Source organism: Trichomycterus rosablanca, chromosome 2 (assembly GCF_030014385.1).
Source record: "Trichomycterus rosablanca isolate fTriRos1 chromosome 2, fTriRos1.hap1, whole genome shotgun sequence".
Taxonomy (NCBI): Eukaryota; Metazoa; Chordata; class Actinopteri; order Siluriformes; family Trichomycteridae; genus Trichomycterus; species Trichomycterus rosablanca.
The window spans coordinates 42,360,168-42,378,256 of NC_085989.1; the positions used below are offsets into that span (position 1 = coordinate 42,360,168).

An 18,089-nucleotide genomic window follows, 5' to 3' on the forward strand; every position below is an offset into this window, starting at 1 on the left:
GTGGGACAGAGGCATAATATAATTGATATCAGAATACATCAGCACGCACACGTTTTACAGTATTTCTGACCTGATCATTCTTTACAAAACATAACACCACCGTTGTATTGTAAAAAATATTTATTAACCTCCAACTCACTATAGAACAATCCATGCTGTTCACGTAGCCAAAACCACTCATTTTATTTTTTCTCCTTGATTTTACGCTGCACATCAGCGCACAAACTTTGATCGCTCGCTACTTGTTGACGTGCATATTTGGACGTGGTATCATTAAACCCCTCATCACTTCTCGCGTTTGTTTTCGTGACAACGTAGTTTGGGAGACCAGAGAAGCTCGCCTGTGATTCCAGTTGGCGATAGATGGTGTAGTGTGTAACCCCCTATCGTCTATCAGTCGTGTAGTGTGAAATACACACCGACTTGATAGACTCCCGATTACAAGAGATCCAGTCGTGTAGTGTGAACGGCACAGCGACCTGACCACTTGTTAAATCATAGTGTGAACTTGGCATAAGGTACTAGTATAGTAACTGGAAGGTTGTTGGTTCAAACCCCACCACTGTCAGGTTGTCACTGTCGAGCCCTTGAGCAAGGCCCTTAACCCTCAGTTGTTTAGACAGAATACTGTCACAGTACTGTAAGTTACTTTGGATAAAAGCGTCTGCTAAATGCTGAAAATGTAAATATAATAGTAGTAACGGTTATAAGTTGAATTTAGAAGTGCGCGTGCGCGGCCGGTGGGCGGAGTTAAGAGAGAGCTGTAGTGTGGTAGTGTATGAGAGTGAGTCACAGAGCGCCAGTCTCAGAGAGTGGAAGTAGTGCTCAGTACACATGGAATAACAGCGCACACGAACTGCGGACTTTTATCACAGCGCACTTTCTTCTGGAGCGTCATGTAGCTGGACGATAATGAGCGCTGGATTGGTTTAGTGAAAAGCAGAAGTAGCGGGACGGGACAGGTCGGGGTCGGTACGGCGGGTGTCCATCATGCTGTGGCCGCTCGTCGCACACTTGCTGTCGGCTCTCGCGCTGTGGCGCCCCGCTCTTTCCCAGTACTCCAGCGACGAGTGCAGCTGGAAGGGCAGGTAAGTTAGTGTGTGTGTGTGGAGGGGTGTTATTAATCTGCCGAGGAGTTTATTACTGCTTATGCTTATTATGCTGCGTAACATTAGTATTATTATTGTGTTATTAGTAGTAGTATTATTTTGTTACAGTTTCACAATTGCTGGCTGTAGTAGCAGTTCTATCTAACTTTGATATGAATGATATTAACTACCTAAACTATCTATTTATCTATGAATAGTACTAGTAGGTTAAACATTATAGTTAATAATAGTAGTAGTATTAAATAGGTATTTGTAGGTGAAATTAGATTATTTCTATTATTAGTAGTAGTAGTAGTAGTAGTAAATTGGTACTAGTAGGTAAAACTATTATTATTAGTAGTAGTAGTAAATTGCTACTAGTAGATAAAACTATTATTATTAGTAGTAGTAAATTGGTACTAGTAGGTAAAATCTTTTATTATTAGTAGTAGTAGTACTGGTTGTAGGTCAGCTGATTTTTGTATGTAGCAGTGAATGAGTAGTGGATAAGGTTTGATTATTATTAATGTTAGTAGAAGGAAATTGGTGCTAGTAGGTAAAATATGATTAATATAATTATTAATAGTAATAGCAGTGGTAATTATTATAAAAAATGATAATTATTATTATTATTATTAGTGGTGGTGGTGGTGGTGGTAATATCAGATCAGATTATTGTTAGTAGTAATAGGTTAGACCAGATTATTTTGTTAGTGGTAGTAGAACAGTTTGATCATGAGATTGTATTTGTGTTTTTCCTAATTAAGGACAGATCATTGGATCATTGGAATTCTACTGAAATGGGATGCACATTGTAGCATTTACAATTTAGAGAATTATTAATTCTGTTGGTTTAAAGATATTGGAATGGCGGCACATTGGGATTATGTTGCAATGGGTTGTTCTCATTATAAGTCTTGCAATTAATAAAACAAACTGGCGAATCTGTAATGTGGCTTTGTTAAAGAAGAAATGCATTAATCTGATGGACCATGATATTGCCACCCTATTGAAACACCAAAAACCTTACAGCACACAGTAGACTTGTTAGTTTTAATGCTAAATCAGAGAAAATGACGTTAAAGTATTGCTTTGAGAAAGAATAGAGAACCAGTAATAACATTGGTAGAAAAATACATGAACACCAACACTTAATAAGTTACCTGTTAGTAAGTTACTTTACTCATTGTTACCTACACACATTACCTAGGGATGTGGTTGCAAATGTCAATATTGATATTTTTACTGTTATCTTTCTAGTTTAATTATTAATATTTAAATAGTTAAATAGTCGAATGCAAGTGCAAGAGCATTTTTGTGTCACAATATGTGCCACCCAAGTTAAAAAGACAAAAGGAGAGTAAACTGATGCAGACAGAAAATGTAGTGTCTCATTAGTATCAGAACCTGTGTAATGGAGTTACAAAGCAAAACCCAAGAAAATTTTTCTATCTCTAGCTTTAACCTGTCCAGCTACTGAGTTCTGTGACTTTCTCAACCCAGTAGCTGGCATCATTAAAAAATAATGATAGCTTTAAATCAAATGGCATTGTGAACCAGCTCATGATAAATCCAGATGTTTAAGAAAGAAGGGCGCTAAAGTTTTCAGCTCATTGTCAGTAATCTGGTGTTGATTAGCTGGGACTAAAGCCTGTCGCTCATTACAGAGCTAAACAGTGATGGAACTGTTGATTGAAAAAACATACAGAAACTTTAATTGCTGGGGTTGCACATGTGTAGCTCCTTTTGCAGTTTAGTCTTGGTCCGGTCGTCTCTAACTACAGCAATCCCGAACCCACATACAGGCTCAGTGTGAGGCAGTTGGTTGAGTTTAAAGTGAGCCATGGTTTCATACTGCATTATAGAGGCCGTTAAGAGGCTGCCTTTTGGCAGAATGGGGGGCTTCCAGTCTTTTTGAGGAGCTGAAAGCGAAGGGAGGCACAGTGCGTGACCTGCATTTGCACTTCCATGCTGTGGAAATGCAGCTACTGTTTCAGCGCTTGCACTATGCCGTGCTGGCTTGTGCATCTCCAGGATTCATTAACTTGAGTCTGAAAAATCCAGCCCATGGCTGTGTGCCATTGATGAAGTCTGCCAATGGCTTAGTACTGGAACACAATGAAAATGAACGTTATGATGCCCATATACAAAAGCCCAGCAAAGAGAAAAAAGCTAAGAGAAAAAAATATATATATATTTTTAGATGACTTAAAGCTGTTCAGAACCAGTGCTTACAAAAGCAACTCTTCTGATGTAAAGTTCAGTTACTTTAGGCTTTGGTCAAACTTGTCCTTTAATAAAAATAAAATTAGATTTCTTAAAATGTAACTTTAAATATTGATTTGTCAACCGGTGTTGCTTGATACTTTATATTGAAACACAGTCGACCTATACTGGATGAGGTGCCAACTTTGGCAGGGTGGAGCCATTCTTTCTTGACCAACCATACAATTCTCCTTTTAAAACATACAGTATGGTCAGTCAGGATGCTGGATTAGACAGTGTAACTTTCTAATCCAGCTAATAACCAACTTGCATGTTCCACAAAAATTTGATTGCTAACAAACTCCTGAACTAAAAAACCTGGAGAGTACATACACCAATCAGGCATAACATTATGACTGTGCATTCTGACACCTTTCTATCCGAACCAGCATTAACTTCTTCAGCAATTTGAGCTACAGTAGCTCGTCTGTTGGATCGGACCACACGGGCCAGCCTTTGCTCCACACGTGCATCAATGAGCCTTGACTGCCCATGACTCGTCTGTTCCTTCCTTGGACCACTTTTGATAGATACTGACCATTGCAGACTGGGAACACCCCACAAGAGCTGCAGTTTTGGAGATGCTCTGACCCAGTCGTTTAGCCATCACTATTTGGCCCTTGTCAAACTCGCTCAAATCCTTACACGGCCATTTTTCCTGCTTCTAACACATCAACTTTGAGGATCAAATGTTCACTTGCTGCCTAATATATCCCACCCACTAACAGGTGCTGTGATAAAGAGATAATCAGTGTTATTCACTTCACCTATCAGTGGTCATAATGTTATGCCTTGTTGGTGTAAGCAACAATAAGTAGTACCCTAAGTTCATTTATTTTTTTATTTCATTGATTATTTAAGTTAGCAACAACTGAAATGCTTATTTCAGCTCTGTAAAAAAAACTATTGACCCTTGGTATTGTGGAGCACATTTGAAGAATACATGGAGTCATTATTTTGTGGTAATATATGTACAGTACACGCTTCATTGTCACTGATGAACTTTATCTGTTATCACAATATCACATAATAATATTACTAGTATAACAATTATACGTTATACTATACCTGATCATGGTATGTAGCAATACCAATATCTCATCTCACCTCTAATGCAGTAATATCTGTTTAGCAGTAAGCGCACTTGACCATTCATGCCGTGGGTTACATACACATCTGTAACACCTTGTGCAAGATGATATGAAGATATTAACTGCATTCTTTCCTCAGCGGAGACAGTCCTCTGGCATGAGGTTGATCTTGGAGGCAGTTCATGTGCAAAACCTTTCTCCGCGATTAGTCCAAAGCTCTGAACTTTCCTTTCAAGCTGGGCTTTACATAAAAGAAGACCAAAGAAAAGCTCACAGTATTTTTCCAACCGCCGTTATTTAGTGATTTCTGTTAGCGCAGTAAAGAAACCTTGAATAATTATTCAGGGTTTGATTAAGCTTGAATGTTACTCCTTCCAAAGCTAATGACTAAAAGTACTTTCTTTACAAACATAACTTAACGGAGTTTCCTTTTATGAAGGCATGGCTTGATATTATTTTTACTGTACATGAGTTATCTTATAACGATGGGTGTGCGATACTGAACTATGAATAAAAACTGTATATTTTAAACACTTTTTGGCAATGGAGTCTACATACAATTGGGGTTCATTGTAATAAATTATTATATAGTTTACATTTATTTCAATCATTTAAGTCGGCACACAAGTAAAAAAGTAAAAATCAACAAAATATGTAATTTGGCCAAACGTACATCTTCCCAACTTGATAAAAGCCATAATAAAATTTTAAGATTGTGAGTGCTCTCATGACCACTTGAATAGCTATAAAACTGATAAACTGGATAATGACTAGATTATAAGTAGGGCTGGCAACGATCCTATACTGGCCCAAATAACTGGATTGGATATCGGAAGAAAAAAAACTTGTTATCCGATCCGATACTGTTGCTTAATGTAAATAACACTTAATGTAAATAAGGCCATTGTGTGTAAAGCAAATAACACACCAAGATACAGTACGTTCCAACAGAGTGCCGTTTATTGCCAGCTCACTCAGCAACTGCCGTAACAAGGTGCATCTTGATGACATTAACATGTGCCACTGATCTACAAATTATCCGCAACAGCCATTTAGAAATTAAAACACACTGAGCTACTTAAACTTTAAGCATTTTAAAAAATCATCTACTACTTCCACATCTAAAAACACTGTTTAAACACAATAAAAATCACTTTATAAATGATAAATCACTCACCTGAGATAAAGAAAACATATCTTGTCCTGGCTTGGAGATCTCTCACATCCTCAACGATTAGTCCATTAGTGTTATAAACAAACTACACTGTTTCCCGTTTAGCCACAGATGTCCTCTTCAAAATCCAGCAGGGTTTAATAATCTAAAAACATGACAGACCTTTAATGGAAAATCTCAACTCTAATTGGTCCATCGCGTTTTATTGACATCCACATCTTCTTGTAGGTTCTGTATTTATTTCTTTAGAATATTTGTTTCACAGTCTAAACATTGTTATTTAGATAGCTAGTTTAACCATGGTGCATTGAGACATGTATTATTACTGCTTAGTTATTTGAGAGGAGAAATGACAGTATCAGATTGGTATCGGCATGGGTAAATACTCAATTTACAGTATCAGTATCGGTATCGGACATAAAAAAGTGGTATCCAGCCAGCCCTAATTATAAGCATGTAAAAGCCCAAAAGTAAATACATTACTGAAACCTTTTACAAACTTAAGCAATCTCACACACAGAGTTTAAATATAAAGCCATATTTAACATAAAACAAAACCAGAAAGTATATTTACAATTCATCATTGCCAAATGACTCCCTCAGACTTGAAGGCCTAGATTTTCATTTGGTTGAGATAAATATGGGACTGCCTTCACCCAGTAATGGTTCATGCACGGCTCTTTCAAATTAGGACAAAATAACAGCCCTTGCAATGCAACTGTCCTCATGCTGCCTTCTAAAATGAATGCTTTTTAATCCCAGAAATGCTGCCTACCCTAAGTTTCTAAATGGGTTGTTACAATATCTGTCCAGGAGAGTAATGATGTATATGTTAAATATTGCATTGTATTGTGTCTGTTTAAAACAAAGCCTTTTAGCTCATAGTTTACTCCCTTAATAAACATTTTTAGTATTTAGAAGGACTTCTAGAAGTTACTTGCACAGGCTGTTCACCAGAGCTGAGATCTCGAATCATTGTATCGAATCTTGGCTCTGCCTGTTGGCTGAGTAGCCACATGAACAACGATTGGCCTGTTGTTCAGATTAGGGGTGGGACTAAGCCGGATGGGGACACTCTCTCTCAGACTAGTGCGATTACGACCTCTGCTGGCTGGTTGGTGGTGCCTGCACATAGATGGGAAAGGAGTGCGGTAGAGGGTGTGGCTCTCCGTACACAGCGCTGTACTGCACTGCACTCGTCAAGTGTAGGTGATAAGATGTTCGATTGCTGTGCACGTGTCGGAGGGGGCGTGGAGCAGCCTCGTCCTCCCCAATCAGGAGCAGGGACCAGCATTAGTGAGAGGATGATTGACGGGCAGAAATTGGATGCGCTAAAGTGGGAGAAAAAGGGGATTTTATCCCTTTATCAACTTTTAGCCCTTGCATTTGTACAGTTGCATTGCAGTATTTTTTGATATGTCTCTTCTTCTCCCTGCAGTGGTTTAACCCATGAAGGACACACACGTGATGTGGAGCAGGTATACCTCAGATGCTCGCAGGGCTCTCTGGAGTGGCTGTACCCAACTGGCGCCATCATCGTCAACCTGCGACCCAACATGGCATCTCCTGCCGCAGCCCACCTCTCCGTATGCATCAAACCGTTACGGGAGTCGAGCGGCACTCGCATCTACCTGGAGCGCCTGGGGAAGCTCCGCCTACTGCTTAGTGAGGCCCAGCAATCTGAGGGCAAAGTACACTGTTTTGATATCAACGAGGGGGCGCTGTTTATCGAGGCCGTGCCTCAAAGAGACATTAGCCGAAGAATTGCGGCTTTTCAGTATGAACTGGTCAACCACAGACCTGGAGCTGATCCACAATCACTGACGGGTAATTGTTTGAGATAATTCTTTTATAAATGGTGTCATTTTTTTCTATGTGCAGTATGTTTATTTTGAATAGAGTTTATATATTATCAGTTCCACTTACCATATAGAAGCACTTTGTAGTTCTACAATTACTGACTGTAGTCCACCTATTTCTTTGCATGCTTTTGTTTAGCCTGCTTTCACCCTGTTCTTAAATGGTCAGGACCACTACAGAGCAGGTATTATTTAGGTGGTGGATCATTCTCAGCACTGCAGTGACACTGACATGGTGGTGGTGTGTTAGTGTGTGTTGTGCTGGTATGAGTGAATCAGACACAGCAGTGCTGCTGGAGTTTTGTAAATACTGTGTCCACTCACTGTCCACTCTATTAGACACTCCTACCTAGTTGGTCCCCCTTGTAGATGTAAAGTCAGAGACAATCGCTCATCTATTGCTGCTGTTTGAGTTGGTCATCTTCTAGACCTTCATCAGTGGTCACAGGACGCTGCCTACAAGGTGCTGTTGGCTGGATGTTTTTGGTTGGTGGACTATTCTCAGTCCAGCAGTGACAGTGAGGTGTTTAAAAACTCCATCAGCATTGTTGTGTCTTATCCACTCATACCAGCACAACACACACTAACACACCACCACCATGTCAGTGTCACTGCAGTGCTGAGAATGATCCACCACCCAAATAATATCTACTCTGTAGTGGTCCTGAGAGAGTCCTGACCATTAAACAACAGAATGAAAGGGGGCTAACAAAGCATGCAGAGAAACAGATGGACTACAGTCAGTAATTGTAGAACTACAAAGTGCTTCCATATGGTAAGTGGAGCTGATAAAATGGACAGTGAGTGTAGAAACAAGGAGGTGGTTTTAATGTTATGGCTGATTGGTGTAAAAGAGGGCCATGAATATAACCATGGTGTAAGTATGGCGTAAAACAAATAAATAAATAAATATTCACACTTTGACAACAACACTGCTTTCTGTTAAATAGCAGAATCACAGTGGAAAGTAGTAAAACAGCACAGGGTTTGTTTACTTTCCAATGCAGCTCTCAGTCCTACTGGGCCACAATGGGTATCCGTGTGCAGATATATCAGGAAAATCCCACCTTATTTTGAAACCGGCGCTTTTCTCACTTCCATGCCAAAAATCACACCGCTTCCAGCTGTGGCAGCTTTGTTATTTCTGCTCCAATCAAAGCAAGTATGCATCTCTATAGTGTGGGCTTTGTTCTTGCCATGCTCTCGGGTTGGCATTTTCAACTGGAAATGATGAGCAGAGGTCTCAGTGTTGTGGGCACACAGAATTCGGAAAGCGGAACAGCATTTCGAGGCTCTGTGTTCCATTTGTGTGTGGTTTATTGTGGTTAGTGTTTCAGGATATACGGAGAACTTAAGGAGAGTCAGGTTGCATTTGGCACATGTTTATTATTCAGGGATCAGGAAGATCAGAAGGCACAGAACTATAACAGGACAAGTCATGTGGGATAGAAAGGAACTCGTTTCATTGACTTTACATGCTATAACAGTGTATAACAATTCAACAGAAATATACATTTGTCTTGTTGGACACTCTGTCTCAATCACGGGCATTGATAACTAAATTCAACGCCCTGTAGTGGCTATAACAGCTTCCATGCCACTTATGTCTACAAGTCTATGGGCATTTGTGTTAATTTGATCAAAAAATGGATTTGTAAGGACATGCACTGACGTTAAGAAGTTCTCACAGCGAGAAGGTCCTGGGTTTGATTCCTAAGTGGAGCGGTCCGGGTCCTTTCTGTGTGGAGTTTGCATGTTCTCCTTGTGTCTGTGGGTTTCTTCCTGGAGCTCCGGTTTTCTCCTACAGTTTTAAGACGTGCAAGTGAGGTGAATTAGAGATACAAAATTGTTCAGGACTGTGTTTGACATTAAACTTAAACTGATTAATCTTGTGTAACCAGTAACTGCATGTCCTGTCAAAATACCATGGTATTTAACCAAATTGTGTAAAACATGACATGATTTCTGAAACTAATAAATCCACTAAACACTTAACAGAGTAGAAGAAGAAAAAAGGACATTACTAAAGCCATAAACTTTCCAGAAGTTTTCTGACTTTTAATGTGGTTACAAATGAAGTATATAGCCTTGTGGGACTCACTAACTTCAGGTAAACTAGTTCACAAGTTTTTGTCATTCTCAAAAAAAATTTTTGCACCCTTAAGATGAAAAGTCACAGCACACTCCCCAGTGTATCTTATTTATCTTTGAACTACTCATGCAGTGTTTAAAATGAAAAAATAGATATGTTTTTTGTTCTAGTAACTAATCCAAAAAGACCCCATCAAAATCATCCCTCCAAGAGGAGTAAACAATGTAAAACTTTTATTAGCATATAAAAATGCATCTAATTTTTTCTTTCTTAACCAATGCTAAAATACAAAAGTGATTAGTGTGCTGTTTAAACCTGCATCTGTGTTTCATTTGTTCCAGTGAAACTGAATCACAGTATTGCTTAAAATAAAAACAGCCATAGAGCTTGGACTAAATTTCCCATCTTGGGCTTGAGTCCAGACTGAAAGCTGACCCAGGATCAGCTCTACTGTGTGTCCTCAGCTCTGTAAGCTGACCTGTTTTCTTTTCTGGAGTCGCTGTGTTTTCGTTCCTCACCTCACGAGCGCTGACCTGCTGTGCTAAGCTGCACCTTTTCACGCACTCGTGCAACGCACCGACGCCAGATGTTGGGAGGAACACTCAATCTTATTCTCAATTATTTTTCTAGCTCTCTATCTCACTTTAATTTCTCCCTCCTTTCCAGTTTTTTTCTTGTCTTACTTTTGTTCTCCTCCTCCTCTTCTCTGAAGTGGTCTTGAAGCTTCAGTCCATTAGCAAGGAATGCAGCGGCTTGCAGATGCTGCGGTGCTCCCGTCTTTTCCCGTCGGTTTGTGAAGTGGTTAAGGCAGCGATGCTGACTCAGATGTTTGTCCATTCCTGTGGTTGCCTTTTAGGATTGATCTAGAGTGGAATTGGAGGAAATTTGGGGTAAGAACTTCAGTTAGTGGAAAATGTCAACGCTTGAGATTAAAAGATCAAAGCAAAATGGCTTTTGCTAAACACAGGCCTGAATGACCTTTACCCTGTCAGTGGCACAATATTGCCTCGGGTTGCAACAGCAGCTGACCCTTGACTTGCTCTCCCCACCCACCAGCCATTTGGTCCAGACACGCCTTGCCCAAAATAACCATGGCAATGGGTCAGCTCTTAAAGCTATAAGCAGATATGGAGCTATTTTTAATGCTTTAATTATCTGTTGAAAATCATGCATGAGAATCAGGAATCTTATGGAAAAATCTGTATACATCAAATGTGTATATACACAGCTTTAATTTTCTTAAAAGGTTTTAAGTTGATGTGTATAGAATTAGAGTTAAAATCTAGAATCTACAACAAAACGTCTCAGAAAGAAAAAATGTGTATTGATAAATAAAAGTAATTTTGATAATGTAAGTCAACATAATTTGGGTTTAAATTAAAAACAAAAGTCCATGTGCACTATTATTCAACCCCCAGCCTCAGAACTTGGTGGAACATTCAAATTTCTGGTACCGTAATCCAGTTGACCCTTACTGTGCTTCTTGGTCAAGAGTTGCTTGTGTCATGGAGTCTGGCCACGATGACCTTGATTGTTTAGTGACCGATAAAGCATAATATTATGACCACCTTCCTAATATTGTGTTGGTCCCCCTTTTGCTGCCCCATATGCAACAAACTGTGATGCTCTGTGTATTCTGACACCTTTCTATCAGAACCAGCATTAACTTCTTCAGCAATTTGAGCTACAGTAGCTCGTCTGTTGGATCGGACCACACGGGCCAGCCTTTGCTCCACATGTGCATCAGTGAGCCTTGGCTGCCCATGACCCTGTCGCCGGTTTACCACTGTTCCTTCCTTGGACCACTTTTGATAGATCCTGACCACTGCAGACCGGGAACACCCCACAAGAGCTGCAGTTTTGGAGATGCTCTGACCCAGTCGTCTAACACAATTTGGCCCTTGTCAAACTTGCTCAAATCCTTACGCGTGCTCATTTTCCTGCTTCTAACACATCGTTTGAGGATAAAATGTTCACTTGCTGCCAAATATATCCCACCCACTAACAGGTGTCGTGATGAAGAGATAATCGGTGTTATTCACTTCACCTCTCAGTGGTCATAATGTTATTCCTGGTCGGTGTATATTTGCCACTCACACATTTGTTAGTAACATGGAGGTTTGCTCCTGATGAAATTTCTCCCATTATTTGGCCTCGTTTGATGCTGTTCCTTAAGTTTAAACCTTCTGGATGATACTCCCAATAATGTCTCTGGGAATGTTCATGGTCTTGGAAATCTTCTTATACCTGCTTTTGTGACCGCTTCATTCATTTGCTGGATCGTTCAGTTTTATTTTCTTCTCCTTTTTAGCAACTGCTTCATCCTAGTCAAGGACAATAATTTATCACAGAGCTTTGGCCAGTAACTGCTGGAATAAAACAGTTGGAATCTGATAATATTGAGATGTTTGGTGGTTTGCATGTTAATGCACTCACAATTACAACAAAATACAGAAATTTGCCTTTTCTCTCTATTACTGTCTCTTTGTTTTCTACACCCTGTCCCTACCATGGTCAACTCATTATGCACTGTGGTTTCCTTTTCCTCCGTTCATATTGTTTGTAAGTCTTTTGCCCACCTGTACCAACATACTGCTCACTTATTTTGGCCAGGAATTGGTGCTTTCCAAGCTTTGGGCTCTGGTTCATGCTTTGCTGAGAGTGCAGTATTTACCACTGTGTCCTGGTCTGCACTAAAACAAACTGCAGCAGTAAAAGCCATAAACCATCAACCCAAATGCCTGAGTCTCACTCAGCCTGGATTTTTACTACTCCATTAATGTCGGCCAAATTTGAGGAAAAACTGTGAGATGAGGACACAAAGTGCTCACTGTGGAATTGGTCTGAATTGAGATTGCATTAGTTCCAGCACATACTAGTCATTATTAATGTTGATACCTCATTTATGTAGCATTAATCCTTAGTAACTGCTTCATCTATGATAGGATTTTAAAAAGCTATAATGAATTATCTTGAATAGGGAATGCATAAACATTGGATCTCCAATTGCTTTGCACATCTTGGGTAATGACTAAAACATAACACACATTAAATTTTAATTAATTATTCACTATAAATAAAATAAAAAATGCCCTTGTGGTTTCTGTATTACAAAATTAATCATTAAAAAAATAATTTTTTTATCAGGGTCAAAAGTTTACAGAGTCTTTTAGGATCTCTTTTGCAGTCTTTAAATAGGTCTTATGAAAAAAATCTTGCTGGGTCCATATTAGGGCTGGGTATCGCCACTAATTTCCTGGATCGATTCGATTCACAAGGTCCCGATTCGATTCGATTTCCGGTTCGATTCGATTTCGATTCAACACAGTTAGGCATATTTGAGTTACATTAACAGGTTTTGTTTAAATATGTAAAGATGTTCCAAAGTACATAATATTTTCATTATTAAAAATATTTGTGTATTTTGTTTACATAAATAATTAATCCAAAACAGAAAACAGTAACATTCATTTTTTTATTATTATTTTATATGTCTGACACGCTACAACATTGTAAATGTAATGTAAACATACACCTGGCTGTTGAACAGCTTATGCCAAGTTTACACTACACGACACTCTGATTAACACCTGGTCGCTGTAATGTTCACACTACACGACTGATCGGCGATGGGGGGTTTTACACTACACCATCTATCACCAGGGGGAATCACAGGCGAGCTTCTCTGGTCTCCAAAACTACGTTTTGTCACGAAAACACACGTGAGAAGTGATGAAAGGTTTAATGATACCACTTCCAAACATGCACATCAACAAGTAGCGAGAGATCAAAGTTTGTGCGCTGATGAAATAAATGAATCTGAGTGGATTTGGCAACGCGAGCAGCATGGCTTGTTCTATAGTGAGTTGGAGGTTAATAAATATTTTGTTTTGTAGAGAACGATCAGGTCAGAAATACTGTAAAACTTGTGTGTGCTGATGTATTCTGATAGAAACTATATTGCGCTCCACCACCTGTTTACAACCTCTCCCCTGTGTTTCCCCTCGCTGTTTCTCACATTGATTGAGAGCCGAGTTTTGATCGCAGAGCGAACACCGAGTTCCTCCCGAATCCAGCACCGACCCGTCGCCGAGTGAAAATCAGTGCAAAAAGTTGTGTAGTGGTCATAACTTGAGCTTCTGCCATGCTGAACTGATGTGCAGGTCAGATCTCGTTGCATGAAAAAACACTGGCTGGTCACGCGAAATCAAAGGGGGTAACAGATTTCCATGTGCACCGTAAAAAGGGGCATATTTAAAAGATCGATCTCGCGTTTATATGAATCGATATCGGATCGTTCAAATAAAGATCGATTCGGATCGAAAAATCGATTTTATAAACCCACCCCTAGTCCATATACATGTACAAGACACCTTATATTGGGTTAGCTATACCTTAGCTCCTTTCAACTCGGTCAGTTGATTTTGATAACCATCACCAAGCTCCTATCACAACTGCTTAGATCTTTGAACTCAGTGCTTGGTAAATTGAATTAGTTTAATTAAATGTGTTGGTTTTTATAGCACAGATTTAATTATTCTTAATAGGGGTGGTCAGGACTTGGAAAGACATACATCAAAAGCATACACCTGACATAATTTTACATACTTTTAACTGTTTTAATTCATTGGGCCATTTTTTTTTAGCATAAGGTGACATTTTTTACTCACACTGTGACAATAGAGTCACGTATTTGGTACTTGCAAACAATTGTACATAGCTTTCTAGCTTCCTTTTACCAGTTTGCAGTCAAACTAGCCTTGTTTATATGAGTCCAAAAAAGTCACTAGTGGTCATCATAACTACTGATGAGAAATTAAAAGACTATGCCCCAAAGTTAGTCACAATACAGAACTTTCTTTACCAACAAATTAATAAGATCACACAAATCCCAAAACTTTTAATGCAAGACACTTACAGATTTATGTAAACCTTTGACTTTAACTGTATTAATTCTTTATCATGAAAATAACAATATGCAATGTTTATTGATGTTTCTTATGTCTTGTGTTTTCCCTACAGCTCCATGTCAGCCCTGCACTGACACCGAGCTTCTCCTCTCTGCCTGCACGAGTGACTTTGGTAAGCACCACTGCCTTTTACTATGCTGCACTGAGTTTTAAAACTGGTGTTTGCCATGATGCCGTAAGTGTGAGTGGAATTGCAAAATACAGATTATCATCAAAGTGTGAAGTTAGTTGCAGCACATATTAGATCATCGTAATGAGGGTCGCAGATGGTAAGGTGCCGCTCACTAACACTAAACTCAAGGCAGAAACTTGGAGAAACATGTAAATAATTAACTTACACTTATTAATTTACACTTTAATATTTTAAAGCAACTAATTCATTTTGTCTGCATGTTTTGGGAGGTTGGTGTAAACCAGAATACACCAGTGGGTCAGATATGTTTGTTTGTTTATTAGGATTTTAACATCATGTTTTACCCTTTAGTTACATTCATGACAGGAACAGTAGTCACTCATTACACAAGATTCATCAGTTCACAAGGTTATATCAAACACAGTCATGGACAATTTAGTGTTTCCAATTCACCTCACTTGTATGTCTTTGGACTGTGGGAGAAAACCCACGTGGACACAGGGAGAACATGCAAACTCGACACAGAAAGGACCCGAACCGCCCCACCTGGGGATCGAACCCAGGACCTTCTTGCTGTGAGGTGACAGTGCTACCCATTTAGCCACCGTGTTGCCAGGGTCAGAAATGTAACAATATGTAAAATCTAATCCAGCACTAGTAGCATTTCTTTGTATTGATCGGTGCATCCTTTTTAGGAGGTTTCATATACACAGCACAAATTCACACCAGACTTTGTTTCATTACATATAGTTTGGTTCATAGTTGCATGTGTAATGATTCTATAATGGTTCATAGTTGATGGCAAAAGTTTACATATACTTGTAAGGGCCATATATGTCATGGCAGTTTCAATGATTAAAATGTTGTGTCTGTACAAAAAAAGTACAAATTGAAGATCTTTTAGGAATCTACAGTTAGAGTTTAATGAATTAGGTTGGTCAAAAATAAACACACAGCCCCCTAAATTATTAACTTGCTGGTGTATACAGTTCTATAGTCATTAATCTTTGTAGCATGGACTTCTCATTTTTAGTTATATATAAGAAAACTTATTATAAACCTGCTTGACCAAGGACAGTGTCACCCATGTTTCAGCAATTTCATAATATAAAATCACATCATATGACCTGAATAACACTGATCCTAAGTCTAATTAAACACAAAATCATTCTTTTTCAGCCTATGTTTTCTTGTGACACACTTTAACACACACTTCATCCAAGCTCGCCAGTTCTTTGATGTCTGTTGTGTTTGATAGGAAAGGCAAAAATTGTGTTTGCAGCATTTGTATCCTGTGGCTAATATTTTTCTATGTTGGTTTTTAATGGGTTGCTTTTAAGCTTTGACTAATCGACTAATTTCCTCTCTCTGCAGTGGTGCGTGGCAGTATCCTCAGGGTACAGGAGGATGAGGATCACACTTCGGTGGGTGTGACTTTGTCTCGCGTATACAGACAGAAGAGCGAGGTGTTTACCCGGGAAGGTGGCCGGGTGAAGATCTGGACTGGGAATCTCATGATGCCCCTCGAGTGTGGTGTAAAGCCTGGTGAGGGACAGTTCCTCTTCACCGGAACTGTCCGGTTTGGGCAGGCCTGGCTCAGCTGTGCACCACGATACATGGATTTCCTAAGGGTGTACCAGGAAGCTGAGAGACAAGGGATGAATCCATGTCACATAGACACATAAAGAGACTGACTGTAGTTCAGCACTGCACATTCAACAGATTTCAACTCTTGCAGAAAGACAGCAGCTCATGCTTTTTAAGTGTCCTCACAGAGGGTTAAAGTTGGACTCCTTACCAAGAGCCAATTCCAAGAGATCTTCCGTGTCTAGTGCAATTTCATAAAATGGACATTCTGCTGATGTTTACACCAACATCAACAGTAAATAATGTAGCACAACTCTGTTTAAAAGTGTAAAAATGTGAAAATGCTTTTGTAAAAAGCTTGTCTGTACAGTTTTTTGCGGTTGTTTCTTATGAAATGTATTAAAAAGCCTGCTTTTTTATTTGATTTTTTTTTTTTTTTTTTTTTTATAAGTGCACTTCTTTGTCTGCACTGTCTTAAGGCTTTTAAATTGCAAATATGTTGTTTTTGCCACCGGAGATTAAAACCTTTTCTCTGTGGAAACAATTCAAATGTTTTGTCATGTACATGAACACAGCTGCACAGTATCAGTCCTGTATAAACGCTACACCATTGCAAATATTTTCAGAGCCATATGGCTGTGTATGCTTTCGAGCCCTGTTAATCAGCCAAGCAAGACCTGAATCACATTCCATTACTCGTTCATTCAAGGTCCCAGCACAGTAAAATCTGGGATATTTTGAACCGTGTGTAGGGTTTTATCATTATTTTCCATGAGGCTCATTTTCCATACACAGGTTAAGTAAGCACAGCTTGTTTTAGTAAAGATCTAATATTAACAATGTTTAGAAAGAGACAATTGGTTCTTTGTCAAGTAAGATGCATTACAAATAGAGAATTAGTTGCCAATGCTGTATTCCTGCCAAGCCACCAATCCATACTGATACATCATTACTTCTAATACTTCGTAATCTTGATCATTACCAATAATACAATACTGATGGATACTAATTACCTAAAGATAATTCAGACATCATTGCTGATACCAGTTTATGTTGATTCCTTGTTACTGATATAAATCAAGATACAGGGATCATTAACAATTATTAAAAGATAGAGATGATACTTTATTTCTGATAGTGAGTCACTGATACTTAAGTACTAAAGCTGATTATGAAGATTGCTGTATACAGTTTTATTTATATTAACCACATTTAAAAGTATTCAGCTGCTAAACTTATTTATTTTGTCTCTGAACGTTTCGAATATTTTCTAACAGAAGAAAAATTAAATAAAAAATTTAAATTATTATTACTATTTTTGTAGATAATTAAAAGATTCTGAAATTCATCTATTTTTAGTAAGGCTAGTAGATTATTAAATTAATAGATCAATTTACATTCTAATAACATTAGTTTTACATAATTAATAGGCACATGCTGTAGGTACCTGAGTACCTGTCATGCCTTAAGCAGCTTATACTGACTTTTAATAAGCTTAAACTTATTTACATGTTTTTTTTAGATTTGTTTTATCTTGTGATCAAGATAAAATTTTCTCAAAGTTGTATTCTTGAGATTTTTTTCTTACAACTTATTTTTATGTGTTCTCGTGATAAAGGTTATAACGAACACTATTTTGAAAATTGGCAAGCAGTGATTAACATACAGTTATAGTCATACAGTTCCTTTTGTGTTAGTCCCGGATTAAAGTAACAACAAATGCAAGAATCTGATGTATGTGATGTACAGAGCAGAGGCAGCCTATACAGTGGGGTCAAAAAGTATTTAGTCAGCCACTGATTGTGCAGGTTCTCCTACTTAGAAAGATGA

General features: G+C 38.7%; 1 protein-coding gene across 1 annotated transcript; it reads left to right on the plus strand.

Moving 5' to 3' along the window:
- Positions 1 to 821: 821 nt before the first annotated feature.
- metrnla (meteorin like, glial cell differentiation regulator a) lies at positions 822 to 16,676 on the plus strand. Its single transcript, XM_062990853.1, has 4 exons — positions 822 to 1,088; positions 7,057 to 7,445; positions 14,592 to 14,651; positions 16,047 to 16,676. The coding sequence occupies exons 1-4, from the start codon at positions 991 to 993 to the stop codon at positions 16,355 to 16,357; spliced, it is 858 nt and encodes a 285-aa protein (XP_062846923.1). The 5' UTR covers positions 822 to 990; the 3' UTR covers positions 16,358 to 16,676.
- Positions 16,677 to 18,089: the final 1,413 nt, after the last annotated feature.